General features: G+C 40.6%; 2 protein-coding genes and 1 pseudogene across 2 annotated transcripts; 2 read left to right on the plus strand and 1 right to left on the minus strand.

Moving 5' to 3' along the window:
* LOC109944388 (receptor-like protein 4) overlaps positions 1-22,443 on the minus strand; it is a 59,099-nt pseudogene extending 36,656 nt beyond the window's left edge.
* LOC109944074 (protein ALP1-like) lies at positions 16,933-18,230 on the plus strand. The gene is made up of 3 exons (XM_020548572.1): positions 16,933-17,401; positions 17,474-17,699; positions 17,777-18,230. The coding sequence occupies exons 1-3, from the start codon at positions 16,940-16,942 to the stop codon at positions 18,223-18,225; spliced, it is 1,137 nt and encodes a 378-aa protein (XP_020404161.1). The 5' UTR covers positions 16,933-16,939; the 3' UTR covers positions 18,226-18,230.
* LOC103647699 (uncharacterized) lies at positions 18,306-20,179 on the plus strand. The gene is made up of 2 exons (XM_008672207.2): positions 18,306-18,837; positions 18,917-20,179. Exons 1-2 carry the CDS (start codon positions 18,346-18,348, stop codon positions 19,457-19,459), a joined length of 1,035 nt encoding a protein of 344 aa, XP_008670429.2. The 5' UTR covers positions 18,306-18,345; the 3' UTR covers positions 19,460-20,179.
* Positions 22,444-22,479: the final 36 nt, after the last annotated feature.

A 22,479-nucleotide genomic window follows, 5' to 3' on the forward strand; every position in this document is an offset into this window, starting at 1 on the left:
GTCCGGTGCGCCATCGAGCAGACGCCTCCAACCAACGGTCAAGTTTGGTGGTTGGGGCTATAAATACCCCAACCACCCCACCATTCATTGCATCCAAGTTTTCCACTTCTCAACTACTACAAGAGCTCTAGGCATTCAATTCTAGACACATTCAAAGAGATCAAATCCTCTCCAATTCCACACAAAACCCTAGTGACTAGTGAGAGTGATTTGCCGTGTTCATTTGAGCTCTTGCGCTTGGATTGCTTCTTTTCTTTCTCACTTGTTCTTGAGACTATAACTCCATTGTAATCAAGGCAAGAGGCACCAATTGTGTGGTGGCCCTTGCGGGGAAGTTTTGTTCCCGGCTTTGATTTGAGAAGAGAAGCTCACTCGATCCGTGGATCGTTTGAGAGAGGGAAGGGTTGGAAGAGACCCGGCCTTTGTGGCCTCCTCAACGGGGAGTAGGTTTGCAAGAACCGAACCTCGGTAAAACAAATCTCCGTGTCTCACTTGCTCATTCGCTTGGGATTTGTTTTGCGCCCTCTCTTGCGGACTCGTTCCTTATAACTAACGCTAACCCCGGCTTGTAGTTGTGTTTATATTTGTAAATTTCAGTTTCGCCCTATTCACCCCCCCCCCTCTAGGCGACTATCAGTTAGAAACCCACCCCTCTGTGTCATTCTCTTTTTTTCTTCTTCTTTTTTTCTTTTTCTGTCTTGGCCTATTTTTTGGCAACTTGTTCTGGGTCTACTTTAGACCTCTATCTCCTTTACTTAATATATAAGATGCGTAGTTCTCTTGCGCGTTCGATAAAAAAAGTGTGTTAAATTATTTGACGACCTTGTTAGCTGTTTTTCATATGTTAACACTAAAAAAATTCTGCATCATCTACTTTCAGATGAAGCAGCATTACTGATTCTTGATGCTTCAACTCGTTTCCAGTGGTCTTTTATGTTGTACGGATTTAATAAAATACACATATTCAAATATAATTCCAGCTATTGGAGTGAAAATATACCGGATTTTCACTTTAACAGATAGTGAAAGCTATTCATAAACAGAATAGTAAAGCCTTTCCACATTTGGGGAGGAAGGTTGCCTCGGTTTATCGCTTCACCAGAGCCAAGAGCCCATTCATGTAGGACACTCCGGCACTAGGTTTGCCTCTTTTTTAGTATCAAGTGGTCATCCTTTTTTAGATTAAGTGGACATCCATTCATGTCACAGTTCTATACACAAACTCACATGTTTTGCAGATGTTGCAGTTTAGATATGTCACTGGTATAACCCCTTTTAAACCTTGGTTGTCAAGACCTCTGCACATTCAAAGAGTAGTATTAAAATCTTGCAGCAAAAAAATTGTATTATCATTGACTAATAGTTTTGAAATCCTAATGCATATACCAGGAAGCAAAAACATTGTGGTTAATCCCCTAAAATATGACAATACAACAAGAACTTGGAAAAAACATCTTACCTCTTGACCTATTAAGCAAGCCTCTGAACTACTGAAAGGTTTTAAGTGCATTACTGCATTATGCAACAAGACTAGGTCTCAAATGTTGTAAATGTTAGATTGGACGCCAGTTCAACCCAAAAGCTTAAACTATTAGAAAAAATAGGCAATCCACTTATACATTTCAACACCCCTAATCATGTGCACCCAGAGAGAAAGGCGCGAACGTGAAAGTAAATGAGTGAAGACACAAATTAAGCCTGTGCCAGAATTCGAACTCGATACTCCTAGATTTGATACCATGTTAAAGTGGACGTACTAACTAGTTTAACTTAAAAGCTTAGGTTATTAAAAAAGTTAGACAATCCACTTATACACTTCAACACTTCAACAATAAATCCTCAGCCCTCAGGCCATTAAAATATTCGCTTCAACTTCCATCTGGGAATGCTTCAGAGTGGAAAATATAGGATGTCAGCTTAGAGAAATTTTGGGGGTTTAGTTAGAGCCTTAGAGACTGTTCATTCGTTCATTTTTTCATTCATACTAGTTTGAAGGTACTGGAATACACCAGCTACATCTAATTTTTATGCTTCAAATGAAAAGGCAGACAATATCTATGTAATAGTAATATTTCTATCTTTTTATCTAAGCATATAGTGATGGTTAATCTTAGTTTTAAATGATCAACAAACAACATCCGTTACATTACATCACTTCAGGCATGCTAATCATAAAAACTAGAAACTTGCTCGCGCCTTGCGCGAGTTTTTTATAACATAATTGAATAGCTGATTTGATGTATATAGACATTAAGTAAATTGATGTTGTGGGTGTATATAAGCAATGTGTATCTTAGTAATATATGTGTAGAAGACGGTATGTAATATGAATGAAAAAATATGCAAGCACGAATATGTTTGTACCACTGAAAAGTTGGGATATGCAAATATAGGATCACGTCCAGATTGGATGTGTTATATTACAGTGGGTTGTAAGCTAACCATAGTTGATAGCAAATTCCTAGTTATATGTACATATTTGTTGAGGCACCAGAATATTGGTCCTAAAGACCGCAAAAGATGGCATGTCAGAACTATAGCTACATGCCTTTCTAGTTGTAGTATTTGTTTCGGCATGGATATATTGTTTACATCAAAAGAAAGTTTGTAGGGACTTTGGCAGGCAAATACGTTTTAGATTGGATTACACCAAAGTTTGTAGAAGACATCGTGTCAAAAGCAAGAAAATTTGGTGCTCTAAACATCTGTGTTTAGTTCTCCCAGACATCGTCATTATTGCTTTGGATATGTAAGCTTCCTTTCTTGAACCTACATATATTTAAGTAGTAAGTAATGGTGGGTTTGAATTTAGGTAGAATAGATCGATGTAGATGCAAATATAAGAAATAATTTGTCAGCAGGTTAGTATCTTAATGTAAAGTAAAGTAAAGTAAAGAACAAATAAAGTTTTTTCTATGATCAAATGGTTCGTATTTTCTTAAAATGTATCGTGCATGGTATATAAAATATATATAGGGAACATGGTATGGTTTTGTTTTGTTTAAGTCATAGTGTACAAACTTATTAGTAGCAGTTGATTTTTTTTATGTAGGCACCTGATAGGAAGATGGATAGTAATAGTCATGAATTTTAAATTTGGGAATTATTTCTAGAAGGTCCAATTTGGTGTATTTATTAGAAATTCCTAAGTTGATACCTAGATTCTATCTGGTGCAGTAATCTGTGAGTACCTATGGCAGCATGGAATTTGTGTATGGTACTCATATTGTTAAGCTGTGTGTTGGTATATATTGTTAGTAAACGTTGAAAGCAGTTATGTAATATGAACCTGTGGATACTTGGAATAATGGTTCACTTAAATATGGCATGCTATTACGTATGGTAATGCTATTAATTTGTAACTGAATGTAATGTACACATGTATAATTAATGTTTAGACCATGTTACCTATAAATGGTGAGTATAATACTCTAGATGACGAACAATTTCAAACTATCAATGTTATTTTTACTACATTTCTTTGATTTAATTGTGCAATGCTTTTTGTAGGAGGCAACGATCAAACCTCACTGCATTGCTACCAGAAATTAAACAGATATATTTTTTCTGTTGTTATGTATGATTTAAATTGAGCCATGTATGCACAAAATTGTTTCAATTATTATAGACTTTGTGGTTGGAGTAAAAAAGGTACTGTATTATTGTTGTTCAAGATTCTCAAATATACGATGTTTATATCTCAGATTCATAGAGGATCATAATATAGTTTATTGCTGCTTACTAAGATAAACATGTAGAAGGTATATAGTTACCTTTTTGGAGGAGATTCGAATGAGGGCATACTTTTTTCCTTTGATTTGACTGGTGTCCATTGTTTGCTGCCACAGAAGGAAAATATGGATTAGCTTGTCAATGTACTAACTTTTCATAATACAGTGAGTAATAGATATATTAATATATTTGTGGTTGTTATTTTTTATACAAATTGGAAGAGACGTACCTCTGTAATTTCTTCTTCGCCATCAGACTTGGGAGTATGTTGATACGTGAGGGGGTTACTGAGCGGTGGATATATTAGCTTCCTTGCAGCCTAAAAGTAAACATTGTATAACATAATTTAGTTGTGAGACGTTACCAAGGTAGCAGGAAAAATAAGATGTTTTAGTATGGTCATATGATAACCTGTTTGGGTGGTGGAGTACTTGTGGATAAATTTTGAAAAGGATTTGATGGTGAGTTCTCGATTAACTGCAGTTGTAACTTGTTCTGTGGTGTTGATGTACCTTCTATGATATTGGTTGGCTTCAATGGTAGTGCATGTTGTCTACCATGCGCTGCAGTTATAGAGATGATGCGAAGGGCAATGGGGACCTGGTCTTGGTTATCGAAAGAACTGTCATCTGGTATTACTCTAAAGGTAAATTTCAGTGAAACAATCTGAGCTAAATCTGGAGGAATTGGTGTCGATGCATTTGTAGATCGTAAGATAACTTCGCAAGATTTGCCAACAATATATCGTGCTATGTTATCAAAGCAAAACATTTGTGCTATGGCTGTTGCATCTGATGCTCGAAATTTGAGCTTGTATCTGTCATTAAGAGGCATTGTGATAGAAATTAAAAATCTATGCTTAGAATGTTGTTATAAAATTGGGTGATGTAAATAACAATGGATAATAGTAATATGTCATGGTTAGATTTGTTTATAAAGCAATGGAATTGTTTATGTAAAAAGTGTTGTTAGTATGTCTAATTTATTCACCATATGAATGTTGAAGATGTTAATTACTTACTTGAATTTGTAGCCATCCCATTTACACAAATCACAATAATATGTTGTATTATGTGGAGTTGTTTTTCGGCCGCATTTTGTGCATGATGGATACCACCATGTGTTTGATGTATCTATTTCAGTGACTGTCACTGTGCATTCATATCCCGTGTCCTGAAAAAGATAATAGTAGAAAGGTTAGGTAGTACAAAAGTGAAGTTGTTAAGTAATGGGAAGTAGTATTTTTATTGGTCTTACTGGGTAATCATATGGGTTCATTGTCAGGAGTTGCTCCAGAGTTTTATGTTCTATTGTTGGAGGTTGGAAGGTTTGTAGTGCATGTTCCGGTTGTGTAGGAAGGTGCAGCTGAATTGTTTCACCACCATGTCTGTAAGCATAATACTTTGTTATACTATAGTGTGATGTGAATAGAAGATGACATAAATAAAAAATAACTGGTGTTTTTTTACCTATTTTGGTACGCTTCAGCTTCAGGTATTGCGGGATTGAAATACCAATGGCAAGCCGCACCACCACTTAAGTAAACACCTGGTATTGTTTAGAATTGTAATCTCTAATATCTTTTCTTTGTGTGATGTGTGAAGTGTATATTGTGATAAAAATTTGTAGTTGCAGTAGGTATTTACCTTTGTAGAATTTAGGTAGGCAACCAACAAAAAGAGCAAGAATTGGCTTTTTGCTAACTGGGTCATACACATTTTGTATTGTAAATGATGTTGCTCGTTTTGCCCAAAGAGTGATTTTGAGAGTTTTGCGGCTGTGGATCATGTTGGAAATATATTAGTAAACGCAAAGATATAGACATACACACATATATGTAAAAATTATAGTTAGGATGAGTTGTTTGTCACAAACCTTAGATCTTCTATCATTACGTCTCTAATAATAGTGGGGCTGAGCTGTCCTTCTATGTGTACTGTCTTCAAAGCAGTTACCTCGGTTATAGTTCCAAGAACATCTGTTAAACAAAATGTAGTTAGAATATAGGTAGTAATGCAGTGAGAAAATGTAGTTCAATTGAATTGTTGAAGTTGTTTTTTTATGTTACCTAGGAATTTGGTCTTGTGCTGAATTTGAGATTCAATCTCATCAAATGGAGTTAATTGATAGATATATAAAGGAAATGTAGGTGGTGGGTTACTTCCAGGCTTGATAATTGTGTAAATCGTAAATTGTATCATCTTGTCACCATCAATGGGTTTGTAGGCTGTTTTTGCTGCAGTAACTCTAAAACGACTAATGTCGTAGATCTGATTTGTTTCGATGAGTGCTCCCTTTTCTTCGGCAAGATTTGCTGGTATTTCAGCATACATACTATTACCCTAACAATTTGTTTGCTTGTTAGTAATAATATTATAATCGATTTGCTTGTGTTTTGATGCAGTTAAACGTGATGAGTTAAGAAAGTGGATAAGAATTTTATTTGTGTACTTTGTGTCATACCTTGCAATCTGATAGGATCATGTCGATGTGCTGCAAGGGACCATTTTCAATGGCGCCATGGAAAGACCATTTTCTTGAGACATGGACCTGGATTATCGCATGTTTTTATACGTTGTTAAATCTGGTAGAAGTGTGTAGTCCATCGATCTGTAACAATTGTTATAAATCGTTAGTATGGTAAAAAAACATTCTTATTAAATATAGTTGAGAAACTAAGTCACTGTAACAAATAAAGGTGTGTAGTTTTTAAATGCACATACCTGAGAGAAGTCATTGTAGAACCTAATGTAAGCTTGTGTACATATGTATAGATATAATACACATATATATATGTACATATATACTATCTTCAAACATTTGATCTGTTGTTTGCTTGTCAGTCATTCAATCATTATGAGCTGGCTGCAGCAGCTATCCTGGTAAATATTTCCTTATAAACAATATTTTTTGTTTCGTCAGTGGGTTTTCCATCATCATTTTCAATTAGTATTCGCAGTCCACTTTTAGAGGTGACACGGGAGACGGCAACATATAATTGTCCATGTGTGAATACAGGTTTTTTAAGGTAAACACCCACATGAGTTAGTGTTTGACCTTGGCTCTTATTGATCGTCATGGCATAGCAAATCTTCACAGGATATTGTCTTCTTTCGAGAACAAAGGGAAGCCTGGTATTTTTAAGAGCTAGAGATATCCTTGGAATTAGCACTGTTTTGGAAATATGAGATCCTGTTATTATCTAGGCCTCTAGTACCATTTCTCCTAACGTAGTCACAATTAGTCGTGTACCATTACAGAGTCCTTCGGATTGGTTTAAATTTCGAAGCAACATAATTGGAACTCCTTCCTTTAGTATTAGTTTATGTTGTGGGAAGTTGTTCCCATTGAGAGAATGTAGGAACTATATAGGATAGAGTAAATCATATGTTCCATTTTTGTTTGAGTGTGGTGCAATCCTATCGCTGCTTGTATATTCTTTAGAATGGCCAGGAATTAACTGCACAACCTTTTCATTAATTAAATCAGCAATTTCATTTGTAGGTGTTAAGATGGCGCGTTGCTCTAAGTAGATAGGATCATTAAAATTCTCTGTAATATTTGTATAAATGCTTCCAATGATTGCTGATATGTTGTTGTGTTCTGGTATTAATAAGAATTCTGATGGTATTTTTATCCAAGTAGGTTCATATTCCCCCGGTTTCACTGTAGCTGGTATGTTGCCATCACCAATGTCTAGTATCCATTTGCTGAATTCAGCAATATGAGTTCTTTCCTCATTTGTTAATTCTGCTGAAGCTAGCCTCATATTTTCTGTGAGGTGAAGAACAATAATTGATGACCAAAGTGGTGAGTTTGTTATTGCAGCATTAACAATTTGTGCACGATCTCCGCCTTCTATAACAGGCAATATTTGTCTTGGATCACCTCCTAAGACAATTACTTTACCTCCAAAAGGAGCATTGGTAGAAGCAGATGCATTTAAGTAGAGCAAATCTCGGAGGGAGCGATCTAAAGCTTCAAATGCACATCTGTGTGTCATGAAAGCTTCATCCCATATTATTAGAGAAGTTGATTCAATTAATTCAGCTAGCATTGTTCCCCTTTTTATGTTGCAAGTAGTAGATTCATCTAGATCGCATGGTATCTTGAATCGTGAATGTGTTATGCGGCCACCTGGAAGAAGCAAGGATGCTACACCTGAGGAAGCAACTGCCAGTACTATTTTTTATTGGCTCGTAGATGTGTGATGATAGCATTCCATAAGAAAGTTTTTCCGGTGCCTCCGTATCCAGACACAAAGAAGAATCCAGGTTTATTGGCAATGACAGTGTCTATAATAGTGTTAAAAGCATGGAGCTGATTTTTGTTGAGTCTGGAATATAGAACATGGGATAGATGTGATAGTTCATCAAAGTTGTATGATAATTCTTCTTCAAGCAGTCGATTTCCACAGCAAGGATATGTGAAGATAGTTTTTCTGGGCAAATTGTAGTCATGTATGTTTGCTCTACACCTATTAAATAGAATGGTAAGATTGTCTAGCAGTTGGTCCTTTACTTCATCTTCGGGCATTTGATAAGTGGGAAGATGTAATGTCCTACGCATATTATATTGGATATCATCAGCTAGAAGCTTCCAGACCTTTTCAAAAAATATGTGTTCATCACCCACTTCACAATAGAGCAACATGGTAACAAAGAGTTGACGTAGTTGATCTGAAGTAGCCCATTTAGCAGCCTCGTCAAAAGCTTCATACCATTCGTTATCATCATTTAGTAGACCACGTGCTCGACATGCTTCTTTAAAAGTTGGATGTAGTGTGTTGTTGTATGATCTGAGGTCCTCATAACTTGTAGCACCCTTAACAGTGAGCAACAACATTCGTAGGTAGTATTTTTCGCCTGCGGATGGATGGACGTAGTATATACGGCCTATTTTGCCTTCTCTTTGTTCTCTAGATTTCCAGCTCCTTGTTTTGTCGTCCCATCGCCATTTTGATGGGAAGTCAATGTATGTTAGATTACATGCATTTTCATTTTGGACATTAGTTGTAAACCACTCTGTCAACATGGTTTTTCTAAGGAAATTTTCTGATAATATTTCAGACATGTTAGCTGTTGCATTTTAGGTGATGTAGTTCTCATTTGGTAGATGAACAGGCATTCTTTCAACTGCAGGGTAGTGTCTGTGAATTTCATACCCTAATATACGCCATGCAGAATCTTTGTCACAAAGATAACGGCTATCCAGATATTCTTTTACTTCATTCATTGCATATGTTGCTTCATCATATGGAGCTTCTTCGCCATTTCTTAGTTTCTGTAAATATGCTTTGCTGCAATCTGGCCCTTTTGTGACATATTTGAAGAGATATTTTATGAAGATGGTTTTGTTGCACCATTCAATATTAATATGAGCTTGGTAGATTTTCAATAAAGCTTTTTCGTATGGAACAAGCCATCTATTGTCAAGCTTATTACCTGACTTAATGATATATCGACCATTGTTTGGTCGTTTATATGTGACAAACCCTTGATTGTCCAAAGTGGTTATTTCACAGAATTGCTTTGGATAGTTCTTTGAGCATTTGGCGTTCTTCATGCAAGGAGAGTGTGGATTCAATGAACCGCAAGGACCATGTATCATGTGCTCTGCAACTAAGCAATAAGCTAGAGGATCAACCAGCGGGTCTGGTATTTCAGCATTGATGAATGAGTCTATTAGAGCAGGTGTTGGTTGCGTAGTGTCAGTGGAGACCCAAAATATAATATGTGAATGAGGAAGACCTCGTTTTTGAAATTCAGTTGTGTATAAAACTGTAAGGAAAAATATTGGAACATGTGTTAGGATAACTTAAAGTACATGAATGTGAATGATGTACATAAAAAGTATGCAATGTGAGATAGCAATGTTAGTGTACCTGCGGTACATGGACCAAAAATTGATCCATTTCTTATATGATGTAATAAGTCATTAAGTTTCATATGGTAAACACGAACAATGATGTCAGATCTTTCCGAAGGGGTTTGACCAGGCTGAGATAGACTTTCAAATATCTCTTGCCAATTTGGATTGCATGTGAACGTGAGGAAAAAATCTGGTGGTCCATGAACTCGACAAATAGCAATGCCGTCATGATAATTTTGGATCATGTAGCGTCTGCCTCCTGTGTGTGATGCTGGTAATATTATAGTTTTTCCCATCTGTTCACCGCTGATGCATCCACGACTAACTGCATCTGTGATACCTTGAATGCTTTCCATTCGTAGATTCTTTTGATTATTGATTATGTAGCTGAGTCTATTTTCATCAATACATGCTCTAGCATCTACTTTGGCTTGACTTGATAACATTGCATAACACAAATAAGGATTTGGTTGATTTTTTCTATAATGGAACTGGTAGCAATAATATTCTTGCATAGTTAAATGTTTTCGTGCATTTTGTCCGCTGGATGTGGCACCATTGTACAAAACTCCAACCTAGAAACCTCTCTCGCCAAAGGGAAAAAGCAGTGGGTATTGTAGAGCCATATATGCTGGGTGTAGTGAAGATATTCGTTTTAGCTCTTTGTTCTGAGTCTCAATAATAATATCACGTTTGAATGTGTCTAATGTGAAATCTCCGACAACCAGCATAGCTAATTCATCTGTTGTTGGTAAGTTATATTGGATAGGATCACCTTCCTTTGCTCCGATAAGTCTGATAGTGAATTCTTCATTCGGATTATCCACCAAACGATCTCTTGCCATTCTGAATTTCTTGACGAATGGGTTATGATGATCAAGCATTTTAATTAAATTTCTTATTATTACAGGATTGAAACTGTCTTGGGTTCTGTCACCATTGTCTAAAGCATTTATTCTGTTTTGGACTTCGTTTGTGGTGTCGTAAATATACAATTGAATGAATCTTGGAGGAGATCCATCGTCTGGCAACAAAGTTCCAATACGATGGTGAACTTGGCCGCAAATTTTAAAGAGAGGTGGACCACGACCATCATTGACAGAGTTATCTATTTGTGCTCCCATTGATGTAAAAGCAAACAAACAATTATACTGTCTAATATTGCGAATGAATTTTCTTGATGTGGCATCACCATCAAAACTTGCAAGAGATGCTAAAGGCTCAGGTCGAGGCTTGAAGGGAGGAATGTTGATTTTTCCACCTTTGCAGCAGTTGTTATATCTGATAGATGAATCCTGTTGATTACTCCTGACCCTTTCAGCATACCAGAACACAGCATGACAATAAGAGCATTCATAATATGGTGTTCCGTAGTATGACCTATTTGGGTATGAGGCTGTGCAGTGAAATGATTGTGTATTAGTTACATATTTTATATTTTTAAGAAGTAGTAATTTTATTCTCTCTTACATTTGAGAGAGAATATGTGCATACCTTTTAATGCTTCCACATATTCGGCTGTGAACTGTCCAGTATGGAAATTCGTCAATGTTTTAGCTGTCAACCCTATTGTTTTTGGCTTTTATGGTTAGAATAGGTCGTAATATGCTATAATTGGAACATAAATAATTTTGATGTGGAACTTACCTTTTCTAGCAATTCGACTCTGATTTAAAAGATGTCGTCTTGTTGCCCTTGCTTGAGTGGCAGTTATATTAGGAGGAGTATAGATGGCAGAAGCGCCTTTTTTAAGAAAAAAAAGAGTCCATGAGCTTTCTTGTTTTTGTTTAGGTGCCAAGCTAAATAGTGTGTATGTATTTTTGTCAGACTTATAGTCATTTATATACTGAGTGAAAAGACTTACTGTGCCTTCTTTTTCTTCTTGGGGCATCGCATTCATCAAGATATGGAATCGGCCTTACATCACTGCTAGGTGGACCAGATGATGAAGATGGCATGTTGTGTTCTTTTTTTACATGTTTTTTGCCTTTATTTTTTAGTCTATGTGAAATCAAGAACACTTGAGAAGGTTAGAGTCAAGAAACAGAAACATGTATGTATGAATGTATATATATCTGGATTTGTAGGACTTAAGAAGCTTAGAGTTAAGAAATGTAATCTTGTTTTGGATATGTATAGATCTGAGCGCATATATGTAAGCGCGTCTATATTATATATTATATGCATATGTATATTATATCTATAGCCACAGTATATAATCTTTGTGTATATATATGATTGTACATATGTACTTAGTCACTATATGTATTCTGTGTACATGTACATTTGTTTATGTACTTATGTATTTATTATAAGAATGCATGATGCAGGTTAAGCCCTAATAATAGCAATTCAACATCTGGTAAACATTAGGAAATAAAAAAATTGATGAATAAAAAAATGGAGTCGAAGTGAGCGAAGCTGGAGGTAAGCCCTAATCACTCGTGTACGGAGGAGGAAGTTACAACAAAAACCTAACATCGAAGCCCTAATATCTAGCCGTGTTCAATGGAATCAGAATGAGATGCAAAAGACAAAACCTAGCACGAAGAACACATAGCCAGAGAAGTCTTCGTACCTGCGTGGATCGTCGGCACGTTGAGGATTGGGTGTACTGGAGATGGTAGCACACGTCGGGAACACCACGCGATGGCCGTCAGTAACAGTGCTGATGGGGAATGCGACACTCCCTTTCACCTGTCGAGGGCGCGATCTATTACTGGAGGAATCGCATGGCGCAGTGAAGAGCGTAGACACGTGAAGAAGGATGGACTGTAAGGTACGCACCAGAAACAGGATCGTAGTCGCCGGCGTACGGAGCGGACACTCGCGGAGAAGGAGAAGCAGCGGCGTGCAGCGCTATCTAGATCTCCGCCCAAGCGCCCACGGAGAAGCTAGCGGCCCACCGTTTTTTCCTTTGGACTGGAACCTGGCAGCTTTATCTGGAAGCGTCTCGTGGTGTGGCCAGCGGATCACTGTTTTGCTTTTGACTGGGAACCTTGCAGTCTTGTGCGGAAGCATCCCGTGGTGTGGGGATTTTCATACTCACGTGTGCCTTCTTTTTCTTCTTGGGGCATCGCATTCATCAAGATATGGAATCGGCCTTACATCACTGCTAGGTGGACAGATGATGAAGATGGCATGTTGTGTTCTTTTTTTACATGTGTTTTTCCTTTATTTTTTAGTCTATGTGAAATCAAGAACACTTGAGAAGGTTAGAGTCAAGAAACAGAAACATGTATGTATGAATGTATATATATATGTGGATTTGTAGGACTTAAGAAGCTTAGAGTTAAGAAATGTAATCTTGTTTTGGATATGTATAGATCTGAGCGCATATATGTAAGCGCGTCTATATTATATATTATATGCATATGTATATTATATCTATAGCCACAGTATATAATCTTTGTGTATATATATGACTGTACATATGTACTTAGTCACTATATGTATTCTATGTACATGTACATTTGTTTATGTACTTATGTATTTATTATAAGAATGCATGATGCAGGTTAAGCCCTAATAATAGCAATTCAACATTTGGTAAACATTAGGAAATAAAAAAATTGATGAATAAAAAAATGGAGTCGAAGTGAGCGAAGCTGGAGGTAAGCCCTAATCACCCGTGTACGGAGGAGGAAGTTACAACCAAAAACCTAAAATCGAAGCCCTAATATCTAGTCGTGTTCAATGGAATCAGAATGAGATGCAGAAGACAAAACCTAGCACGAAGAACACATAGCCAGAGAAGTCTTCGTACCTGCGTGGATCGTCGGCACGTTGAGGATTGGGTGTACTGGAGATGGTAGCACACGTCAGGAACACCACGCGGCGGCCGTCAGTAACAGTGCTGATGGGGAATGCGACACTTCCTTTCACCTGTCGAGGGCGCGATCTATTACTGGAGGAATCGCATGGCGCAGTGAAGAGCGTAGACACGTGAAGAAGGATGGACTGTAAGGTACGCACCAGAAACAGGATCGTAGTCGCCGGCGTACGGAGCGGACACTCGCGGGGAAGGAGAAGCAGCGGCGTGCAGCGCTATCTAGATCTCCGCCCAAGCGCCCACGGAGAAGCTAGCGGTCCACCGTTTTTTCCTTTGGACTGGAACCTGGCAGCTTTATCTGGAAGCGTCCCGTGGTGTGGCCAGCGGATCACTGTTTTGCTTTTGACTGGGAACCTGGCAGTCTTGTGTGGAAGCATCCCGTGGTGTGGGGATTTTCATACTCACGTGTTGCATCTTGGACGTACACGCCGAATCGAACGGTTGAGACAAATTTTGCAGACGTGGACACCTCTGTGTGCCAGATTCCCTCCCCGCTTTATTAAAAGGAATAACAATTCTTCGTAATATGAATTTCAGAATGAGCATGATCTAGATAACACACAATCCATCAATGAACCAGTTCCCTTTGGTGTTGTCAAACTGGCAATCAACTCCACTCCATGGATGCTGCTCAGGAACACAGGGGTCACCATTCCAGCCAAGTCGAAGAGGAAGACCAAGTGAACCCTTCAATGTTCGCAATGCACTCACTGTAGGTCATTGAAAACAAGACAATTAGGGCGTGTTTGGGAGGGTGGCCCAGTAGCCCGGTTGCGCCCGTGGGCTGCAACTAGCCTTGTTTGCAAGGCTGGCCCGTTTCGCGGCCTGGCTGGTACGCACCAGAAACAGGATCGTAGTCGCCGGCGTACGGAGCGGACACTCGCGGAGAAGGAGAAGCAGCGGCGTGCAGCGCTATCTAGATCTCCGCCCAAGCGCCCACGGAGAAGCTAGCGGCCCACCGTTTTTTCCTTTGGACTGGAACCTGGCAGCTTTATCTGGAAGCGTCTCGTGGTGTGGCCAGCGGATCACTGTTTTGCTTTTGACTGGGAACCTTGCAGTCTTGTGCGGAAGCATCCCGTGGTGTGGGGATTTTCATACTCACGTGTGCCTTCTTTTTCTTCTTGGGGCATCGCATTCATCAAGATATGGAATCGGCCTTACATCACTGCTAGGTGGACAGATGATGAAGATGGCATGTTGTGTTCTTTTTTTACATGTGTTTTTCCTTTATTTTTTAGTCTATGTGAAATCAAGAACACTTGAGAAGGTTAGAGTCAAGAAACAGAAACATGTATGTATGAATGTATATATATATATGTGGATTTGTAGGACTTAAGAAGCTTAGAGTTAAGAAATGTAATCTTGTTTTGGATATGTATAGATCTGAGCGCATATATGTAAGCGCGTCTATATTATATATTATATGCATATGTATATTATATCTATAGCCACAGTATATAATCTTTGTGTATATATATGACTGTACATATGTACTTAGTCACTATATGTATTCTGTGTACATGTACATTTGTTTATGTACTTATGTATTTATTATAAGAATGCATGATGCAGGTTAAGCCCTAATAATAGCAATTCAACATTTGGTAAACATTAGGAAATAAAAAAATTGATGAATAAAAAAATGGAGTCGAAGTGAGCGAAGCTGGAGGTAAGCCCTAATCACCCGTGTACGGAGGAGGAAGTTACAACCAAAAACCTAAAATCGAAGCCCTAATATCTAGTCGTGTTCAATGGAATCAGAATGAGATGCAGAAGACAAAACCTAGCACGAAGAACACATAGCCAGAGAAGTCTTCGTACCTGCGTGGATCGTCGGCACGTTGAGGATTGGGTGTACTGGAGATGGTAGCACACGTCAGGAACACCACGCGGCGGCCGTCAGTAACAGTGCTGATGGGGAATGCGACACTTCCTTTCACCTGTCGAGGGCGCGATCTATTACTGGAGGAATCGCATGGCGCAGTGAAGAGCGTAGACACGTGAAGAAGGATGGACTGTAAGGTACGCACCAGAAACAGGATCGTAGTCGCCGGCGTACGGAGCGGACACTCGCGGGGAAGGAGAAGCAGCGGCGTGCAGCGCTATCTAGATCTCCGCCCAAGCGCCCACGGAGAAGCTAGCGGTCCACCGTTTTTTCCTTTGGACTGGAACCTGGCAGCTTTATCTGGAAGCGTCCCGTGGTGTGGCCAGCGGATCACTGTTTTGCTTTTGACTGGGAACCTGGCAGTCTTGTGTGGAAGCATCCCGTGGTGTGGGGATTTTCATACTCACGTGTTGCATCTTGGACGTACACGCCGAATCGAACGGTTGAGACAAATTTTGCAGACGTGGACACCTTTGTGTGCCAGATTCCCTCCCCGCTTTATTAAAAGGAATAACAATTCTTCGTAATATGAATTTCAGAATGAGCATGATCTAGATAACACACAATCCATCAATGAACCAGTTCCCTTTGGTGTTGTCAAACTGGCAATCAACTCCACTCCATGGATGCTGCTCAGGAACACAGGGGTCACCATTCCAGCCAAGTCGAAGAGGAAGACCAAGTGAACCCTTCAATGTTCGCAATGCACTCACTGTAGGTCATTGAAAACAAGACAATTAGGGCGTGTTTGGGAGGGTGGCCCAGTAGCCCGGTTGCGCCCGTGGGCTGCAACTAGCCTTGTTTGCAAGGCTGGCCCGTTTCGCGGCCTGGCTGAAACCAGCCAAAAGGCTGCCTCCTGGGTGGCTCCCAGGAAACGCGGCTAGGGTTCGTTTCCTGGGAGCGCGGCTGCGCGCGGCGCACTGGCGGAATGTGGCGGCGGGCGAGGTGGCTGGCGGGAGCTCGCGCGGGCTCGCGCGGGAATGGTGAGGTTTTCGCGCGCGCGGGAAGGAGCGCTCCGGTGAATCCTCTTGCGGCTATATATGGCGACGGTGCACCCTCCTTTTCCCCTCCTCTCGCTGCTCGTTCTTCTTCCACCCCCTCCCTCCCTCGTGAGAGACCGGCGGCGAGTGGCTGTGCGTCGCGGCTGCGTCCAGCTCCGCCTGGTGCCGGGACTCCGTGGCGTTGGGCATCTGCTTCGTCGCTTCGTCTCTGGTCGATCTGCTTCCTATACTTCTAGATCTGCTCCGTCTCCATTGCTACGACCTTGACCCCAAGGTGAAATCAACCCCCAATCGTTCTATTTTCTGGTTCATGCTTCATGAGTTAGGGTTTGGTACAATGTGTTGTTCATGTTATACCTGCTGCGAGTTTGATTTTCATGTGGTTTGCTTTGGATTTATATTAAATTGGTCGATGATGTTGTCCTTTACGTTCACTTGGAGGTATCATATAGATGATGCAGCCGTGTTCTTTTTCCTTACTGATTCATTTTGCAAACATGCTGAGGCCAAGCAGGGTATGATTAGATTAATTCTTGTATCATTGTTATATGCATGTAGATGGATCCCTCTTTGAGCCGCGAGCTGTTGTGTAAGCAAGCAGCTACCTTGACAGTAGTGATGGTTTCATTTGTTACAACTAGGCTTAAAAGAAAAAGGTTTGATCCTGAAGTAGAGCCTGACCCTCTAGTCTATGTACTTAGGGAACAAAGTGAACTTCACAGACAGAGGACCCTCAACATGATTTACAACTCCACTGATGTAGAGTGCATTTCCATGCTTAGGATGAAGAGAGCCCCTTTTTTTGCTTTATGCACGACCTTTAGAGAGAGGGGACTGGTAACTGATAGGGAGGGGGTGTCAGTAGAGGAGCAAGTTGCGATGTTCTTGCATGTTGTTGGTCACAACCAAAGGTTCAGAGTTGTGCACCAGGCCTTTAGGAGGTCCATTCAGACAGTACACAAGCACTTTCATCAGGTTTTGTATGCTGTTGGAGAGCTTAGGAAGGAACTTATCAAGGCACCTAGCCCTACCACTCACCCAAAGATCACTGGAAGCTATAGATGGAATCCATATTTAAAGGTATTTGCCTACCTTGGGTTCATTAGTTGTTCATATTCACATGTTCATTTATCTTACATATATGGTTTTTAGGACTGCATTGGTGCCATTGATGGCACCCATGTGCTGGCAAGGGTGCCTAGACACATGCAGCAAGCTTTCAGGGGTAGGAAAACTAACCCGACACAAAATGTGATGGTTGCTGTGGACTTTGACCTCAAGTTCACATACGTTCTAGCTGGCTGGGAGGGGTCTGCCCATGATGCACTTATCCTGGCTGATGCCATTGAGAGGGATGATGGGTTCACTGTCCCACAAGGTAATTGCACTACCAAGTTCACATTGTAGGTAAATTCTACAATGTCACACAAGCTCACAGTAGATTTCACATTGTAGGTAAATTCTACTTGGTAGATGCGGGGTATGCATGCCGCACTGGCTTTCTACCCCCCTTCAGGGGGGTTAGGTACCATTTGAGTGAGTTTGGGAGCAGAAATCGACCTACCAATGCAAGAGAACTGTTCAACCTGAGACACTCATCACTTAGAGTAACTGTGGAGAGGGCTATAGGTGCATTGAAGAACAGGTTTCGTATCTTGGACAACAAGCCCTTTCACAAGTATAAGACACAAGTCAAGCTTGTGTTGGCATGCTCGATCCTGCATAACTGGATTTTAGGCTTTGGCATTGATGAAATAGTGCCTGATGAGGAGGGTTTCACTGGCACACAACAAGATCCACTAGATGACAATGGTAGCCAGAGCCAAGAATCCAGTGCCATGGCTGCAAAGAGGGATGCCATTTGCAATGTTATGTGGGAAGGGAGGGGAAGCTCTAGGATATGATGGTTTGTTTATCCTGCTATGGAACTCATGTTTGTTTGATGATAATGTAATAATATGATGGACATGGCTGAGACCATTTGACTCTTCTTGTTGTGCTGATATTATTATACTAATTTGTACATGCAAACCAGTGGTAAGATGCCTTCAGTCCCAGCTGGTGATCAGGGTGGGTTTGTCCCAGCTACTGATGTGATGACTGAGATGATAAGGGTTGGTGCTAGTGCAGCAGCTAACGCTGATGATGCTACTGCATCTAGTGCCGGTGCTGCTCCAGCAGCAGCTGGTCTTGTTGCTGTTGTTCCCAGGGGTCCTAGGGCAATGAGGTGGAACAACAACACCTCTGGATTTATTCTTAGGAGGATGGCTCAACTTCTTAGTGATGGTAGCAGGCCTGATAAGGTCTTCAAGGACAAGGATGTCAACTCTGTGGCCAAAGCCCTTAAGGAGTACAGTGGGGAGGCAGTGAGCCCAACTCAGGTGTATAACCACTTGAGGAAATGGAGGCAAAAATGGTCTAGGGTGTCTAAGCTCAAAGACCTTAGTGGGGCTTTATGGGATAGTGACTCCAATGCTATCTTGCTTGATCAGGAGCACTACCTTGGCCACTGCAAGGTAGCACTATGATTTGTTTCCTATGTCTCCTTGCTTTTTTTACTTGTCTAAAACACTATCTTTTCAATTACTTGATCAGGACCATCCAAAAGATGCAGAGTTCCTAAACTGCCCTATTAGGTTCTACACTGAGATGGAGGCCATTTTTGGCCATGCTATGGCCACTGGCAAATTTGCACTTGGTTCTGGTGAAGCCTTAGGACAGAACCAGGTTGATAGTGTTGCTGCCAAGGTTGAGGGACCTGCCTTCACCTATATCTCTGAAGAGAGAGCACAAACTGATGTTGGAGAGGGTAGCAAGGCCACCGAGATCCCCTCCATAGCTGTGGGTAGGAAGAGGAAGAGAGGGAACTTCAGTGAGGATGAGATGCTTATGTTGACCAATATGTCTGATGCAGTGAACAATGTGGCTAATGCCCTTAGAGAGACTGGACCTGCCCATGTGGATGGTAACCTCTACCTAGCTGTGATGGAGATGCCTGGCTATTCTGAGGAGGCACTGATTGTTGCCTACACCTTCCTCCTGGACAACAAGGCTCAAGGCAGGGGCTTTGTTCACATGACTGAGGCACATAGAAACATTTGGCTTAGGACCTTCCTAGCCAAGAACTACTACATGTAGATGAATTACATGTTGGTGTGCACCACCACCCACTCTCTCTTCCTGCCCACTCTCTCTTTTGACTACAACTAGGAATAATTTGTTGTAGACATTTTGGTGTGCAGTCTGGTTTACTCCCACCAGTCCTTTTGTCTAATTTACCTAGGAGGGTGGCTAACAATAGGTAACATTTGGGTGGACACCATTTGAACCCTAAGCTATTGGGCTCAAACTTATTGTAAGGCACTATTTGTATTCTTACTATGATTGAAGTTTTTACTATGATTGAAGTTTTTATTGTAAGGCTCAAACATTTCATACTATGATTGAAGTTTTTACTTGGCCAATGATGCTATATACACTAATCTGAGGAGCATTTGCATTGGATGTGTTGTAGTGCAGCTGAGGCCCGTGTTTACTTGTGCTTTCCTTTATGCCTATGATGACATAATTGCCATGGAACCATGTTGTCATTATTGCCCGTGTTAATGTGGATGATCTTTAAATTGTGAGGTACTGGGCATATGCTGAAAATTATGTTGTTTCCACCATGTTGTGATTATTGCCATGGAACCATGGGGCACATCCATGCCCAATGCAACTGTTATCCACCATAGATGACTTGATGGCTGGGTTGGATGAATATCATGGTTTCATGGCTGCCCAGCTATGTTCCTTATGCTCCAAGTTAAAAGATCACATGAAAATGGCAATTATATCTGAGGAAAATCATTGCTATTGTCAATCTTGCCTGGCTTCTTTGATGGATATGTTGCAGATGGATGCCCAACTACCTGTTGCAGATGGATATGTTATTCTGAGGAAGATCACATGAAAATAGAGATGGCTTCTTTGATAGTAACTTGTAGCCAGCAATGACAATAATTGATGAATTTAAGTTAAATTTGTCTGAGGCTAACTCAGTTGATGCTTGTATTGTTCAATTGACATATGTTGTTCTAATCCTCTATTTTCTGTCAGCAATGTCCATCTCTTTTTTATGTTAGCAATGTCCATCTCTATTTCCTGTCTATGGGCCAGGCCGACCACAGCCAACTGCCAAACATATTCCCAGTTTGGCAGTTGGGCAGTTGGCCTCTTAGCCCAGCTGTCTGTAAGGGTCACAAACATGTTCTCGCCTGGGCCGAGCTTATTTTGTACAGCAACACAAACAAAGGGATTTGCACCAACTGGGCCATGCCAACCTGGGGCTGGGCCAGTAGGGCAGGCCGAGCCAGCTTGGTGCAGGGTCGCAAACACGCCCTATAGCACTCATGTGAATTATAGTTCTCTGAAAAACAAAAATCCATAAGTTGCACTACTCATTCAGACTCAGCTAAAGCATTTTTCTTCAGTAGTGAATTTTATTGACTATCCCCATGCATCATTAGATCTTCTTTTAACTAGCTCCATGATTAATGCATTGCTAGATGATGATGATCCTTTGCAAGATTCTAAACAAAAAAGGCTTGAAACTTTACTCAGTTTTGGTACACCTAGAAAAAAAAAGAAAACAGAGAGTATGGAGAATGTCGAATAAGGCTATCCGCACTCATACTACTCTAAATTTCTACCCTAAAAAGAATATTCTGTCCTGATCAGCAAAATTTTTTACTCTATACCACAATCATCCGCACTCATGTTTACTCTATATCTCAACCGTATACCAATTATCATATATAATATTATTTCTATCACATATTCTATTATTTCTCTCTCCTGAGCAGACTCCCTTGCCCGCCTTCGGCCCCACCTCGGGACCCACCTCTGGCCTGTCCAGTTGCACGGCTGGGAACCCTGAAAATAGCGTTCACGTGCTCTCTCTCTCTGCTTTAGAGTAGACGATAGAGCGGCTCGCTGCACTAAGTTTTTACTGCATACATCACTTAATATGGATAGCGTTCCTTTCCAGTATCCGACTGCGGCCAGCCTAACAACCTTCCTGTGGCAAAGTCTTCTTTTCAGCTGGTATTATCTCGAACACCTCAATGGCATTAATAATGGCATGGGTTCCTTTCACAGGTTACAAAATGATTTTTAATGTTGCTCTACTGACAGCAACAGTTTTATTCAGGACAAGAGCAGTAAAACGCTCTCCTGTCACGCGAACTATATCAACATCCTTAAAAGCAGTGTCTCCGTTAATGAGTACATTGAATACGCTTTGTTCTTCTGCAGTTACCGCATTATCGATCTCTGCAAAGTGAAGCCATACTGAACAGTTCTTGTTCGGAGTAACGTCCATTTCAAAAGACCCATGATAGCTGATTGGTATATGCTTTGAGGGTAAAAATTATAGGCGTTGTCATCTATTTGTAGAACTTCAATAGAAAGAACCGATGGATCACCATGCCATGTGCTATGGAAGCAAACGGATAAGCTTGAGTCCTGGACAAAAACCAAAGCTTCCGCAAACGTCTTCTCTCATCGTCGCTGCTCCAGCCCAGAAGCAAAGAACTGAACAGGGTACCCTCAACAGAAACATCGAAAATCGGTTTGGTGTCAAGATTAGGGTTGTCTAGTAATGCAAAGAAAAGCCTAACTTGATAGTGGCCATTGGCAACGTTGTTGATGTAGTAGCAATTTTCAGGGCCATCAGATAGCGGGAAATATCGAAGCGTTTTCAGGGGAGGAATGATAAAACTCGGACGAGTGGCGCCTCCGAATCTGCCACTGAAAATAACCGTTTATTTTCGGCGCGATCTTAATCTAGCCGTCGAAAATAATTGAGGCCGTCGAAAATGAGCAGCTTAGCTGTTGTGAAAACAGGACATTTCCATTATCTAAAAATAATCCATGTGTGTGCAGTGTGGTTGTAGCTACAACAGCGCTTTCTCAAGTGACCCTCCTATCTAGGCTATCTGTTCTCTTGATTCTACGGACTTTGTAGATACTTACCAAACGCCCCTGTATACAATACTCTGACATTTAGTTAGGGGACGATAAAGTAGGCGGTACAGTCCGTCCGATCCGACGTAGACGTTACAGCTGCTCTTACCTACCATAGGGCCAGACTTGATTTCTTTATTAGCCTCTCTGTT

This window comes from Zea mays, chromosome 2 (genome assembly GCF_902167145.1).
Source record: "Zea mays cultivar B73 chromosome 2, Zm-B73-REFERENCE-NAM-5.0, whole genome shotgun sequence".
Lineage (NCBI taxonomy): Eukaryota > Viridiplantae > Streptophyta > Magnoliopsida > Poales > Poaceae > Zea > Zea mays.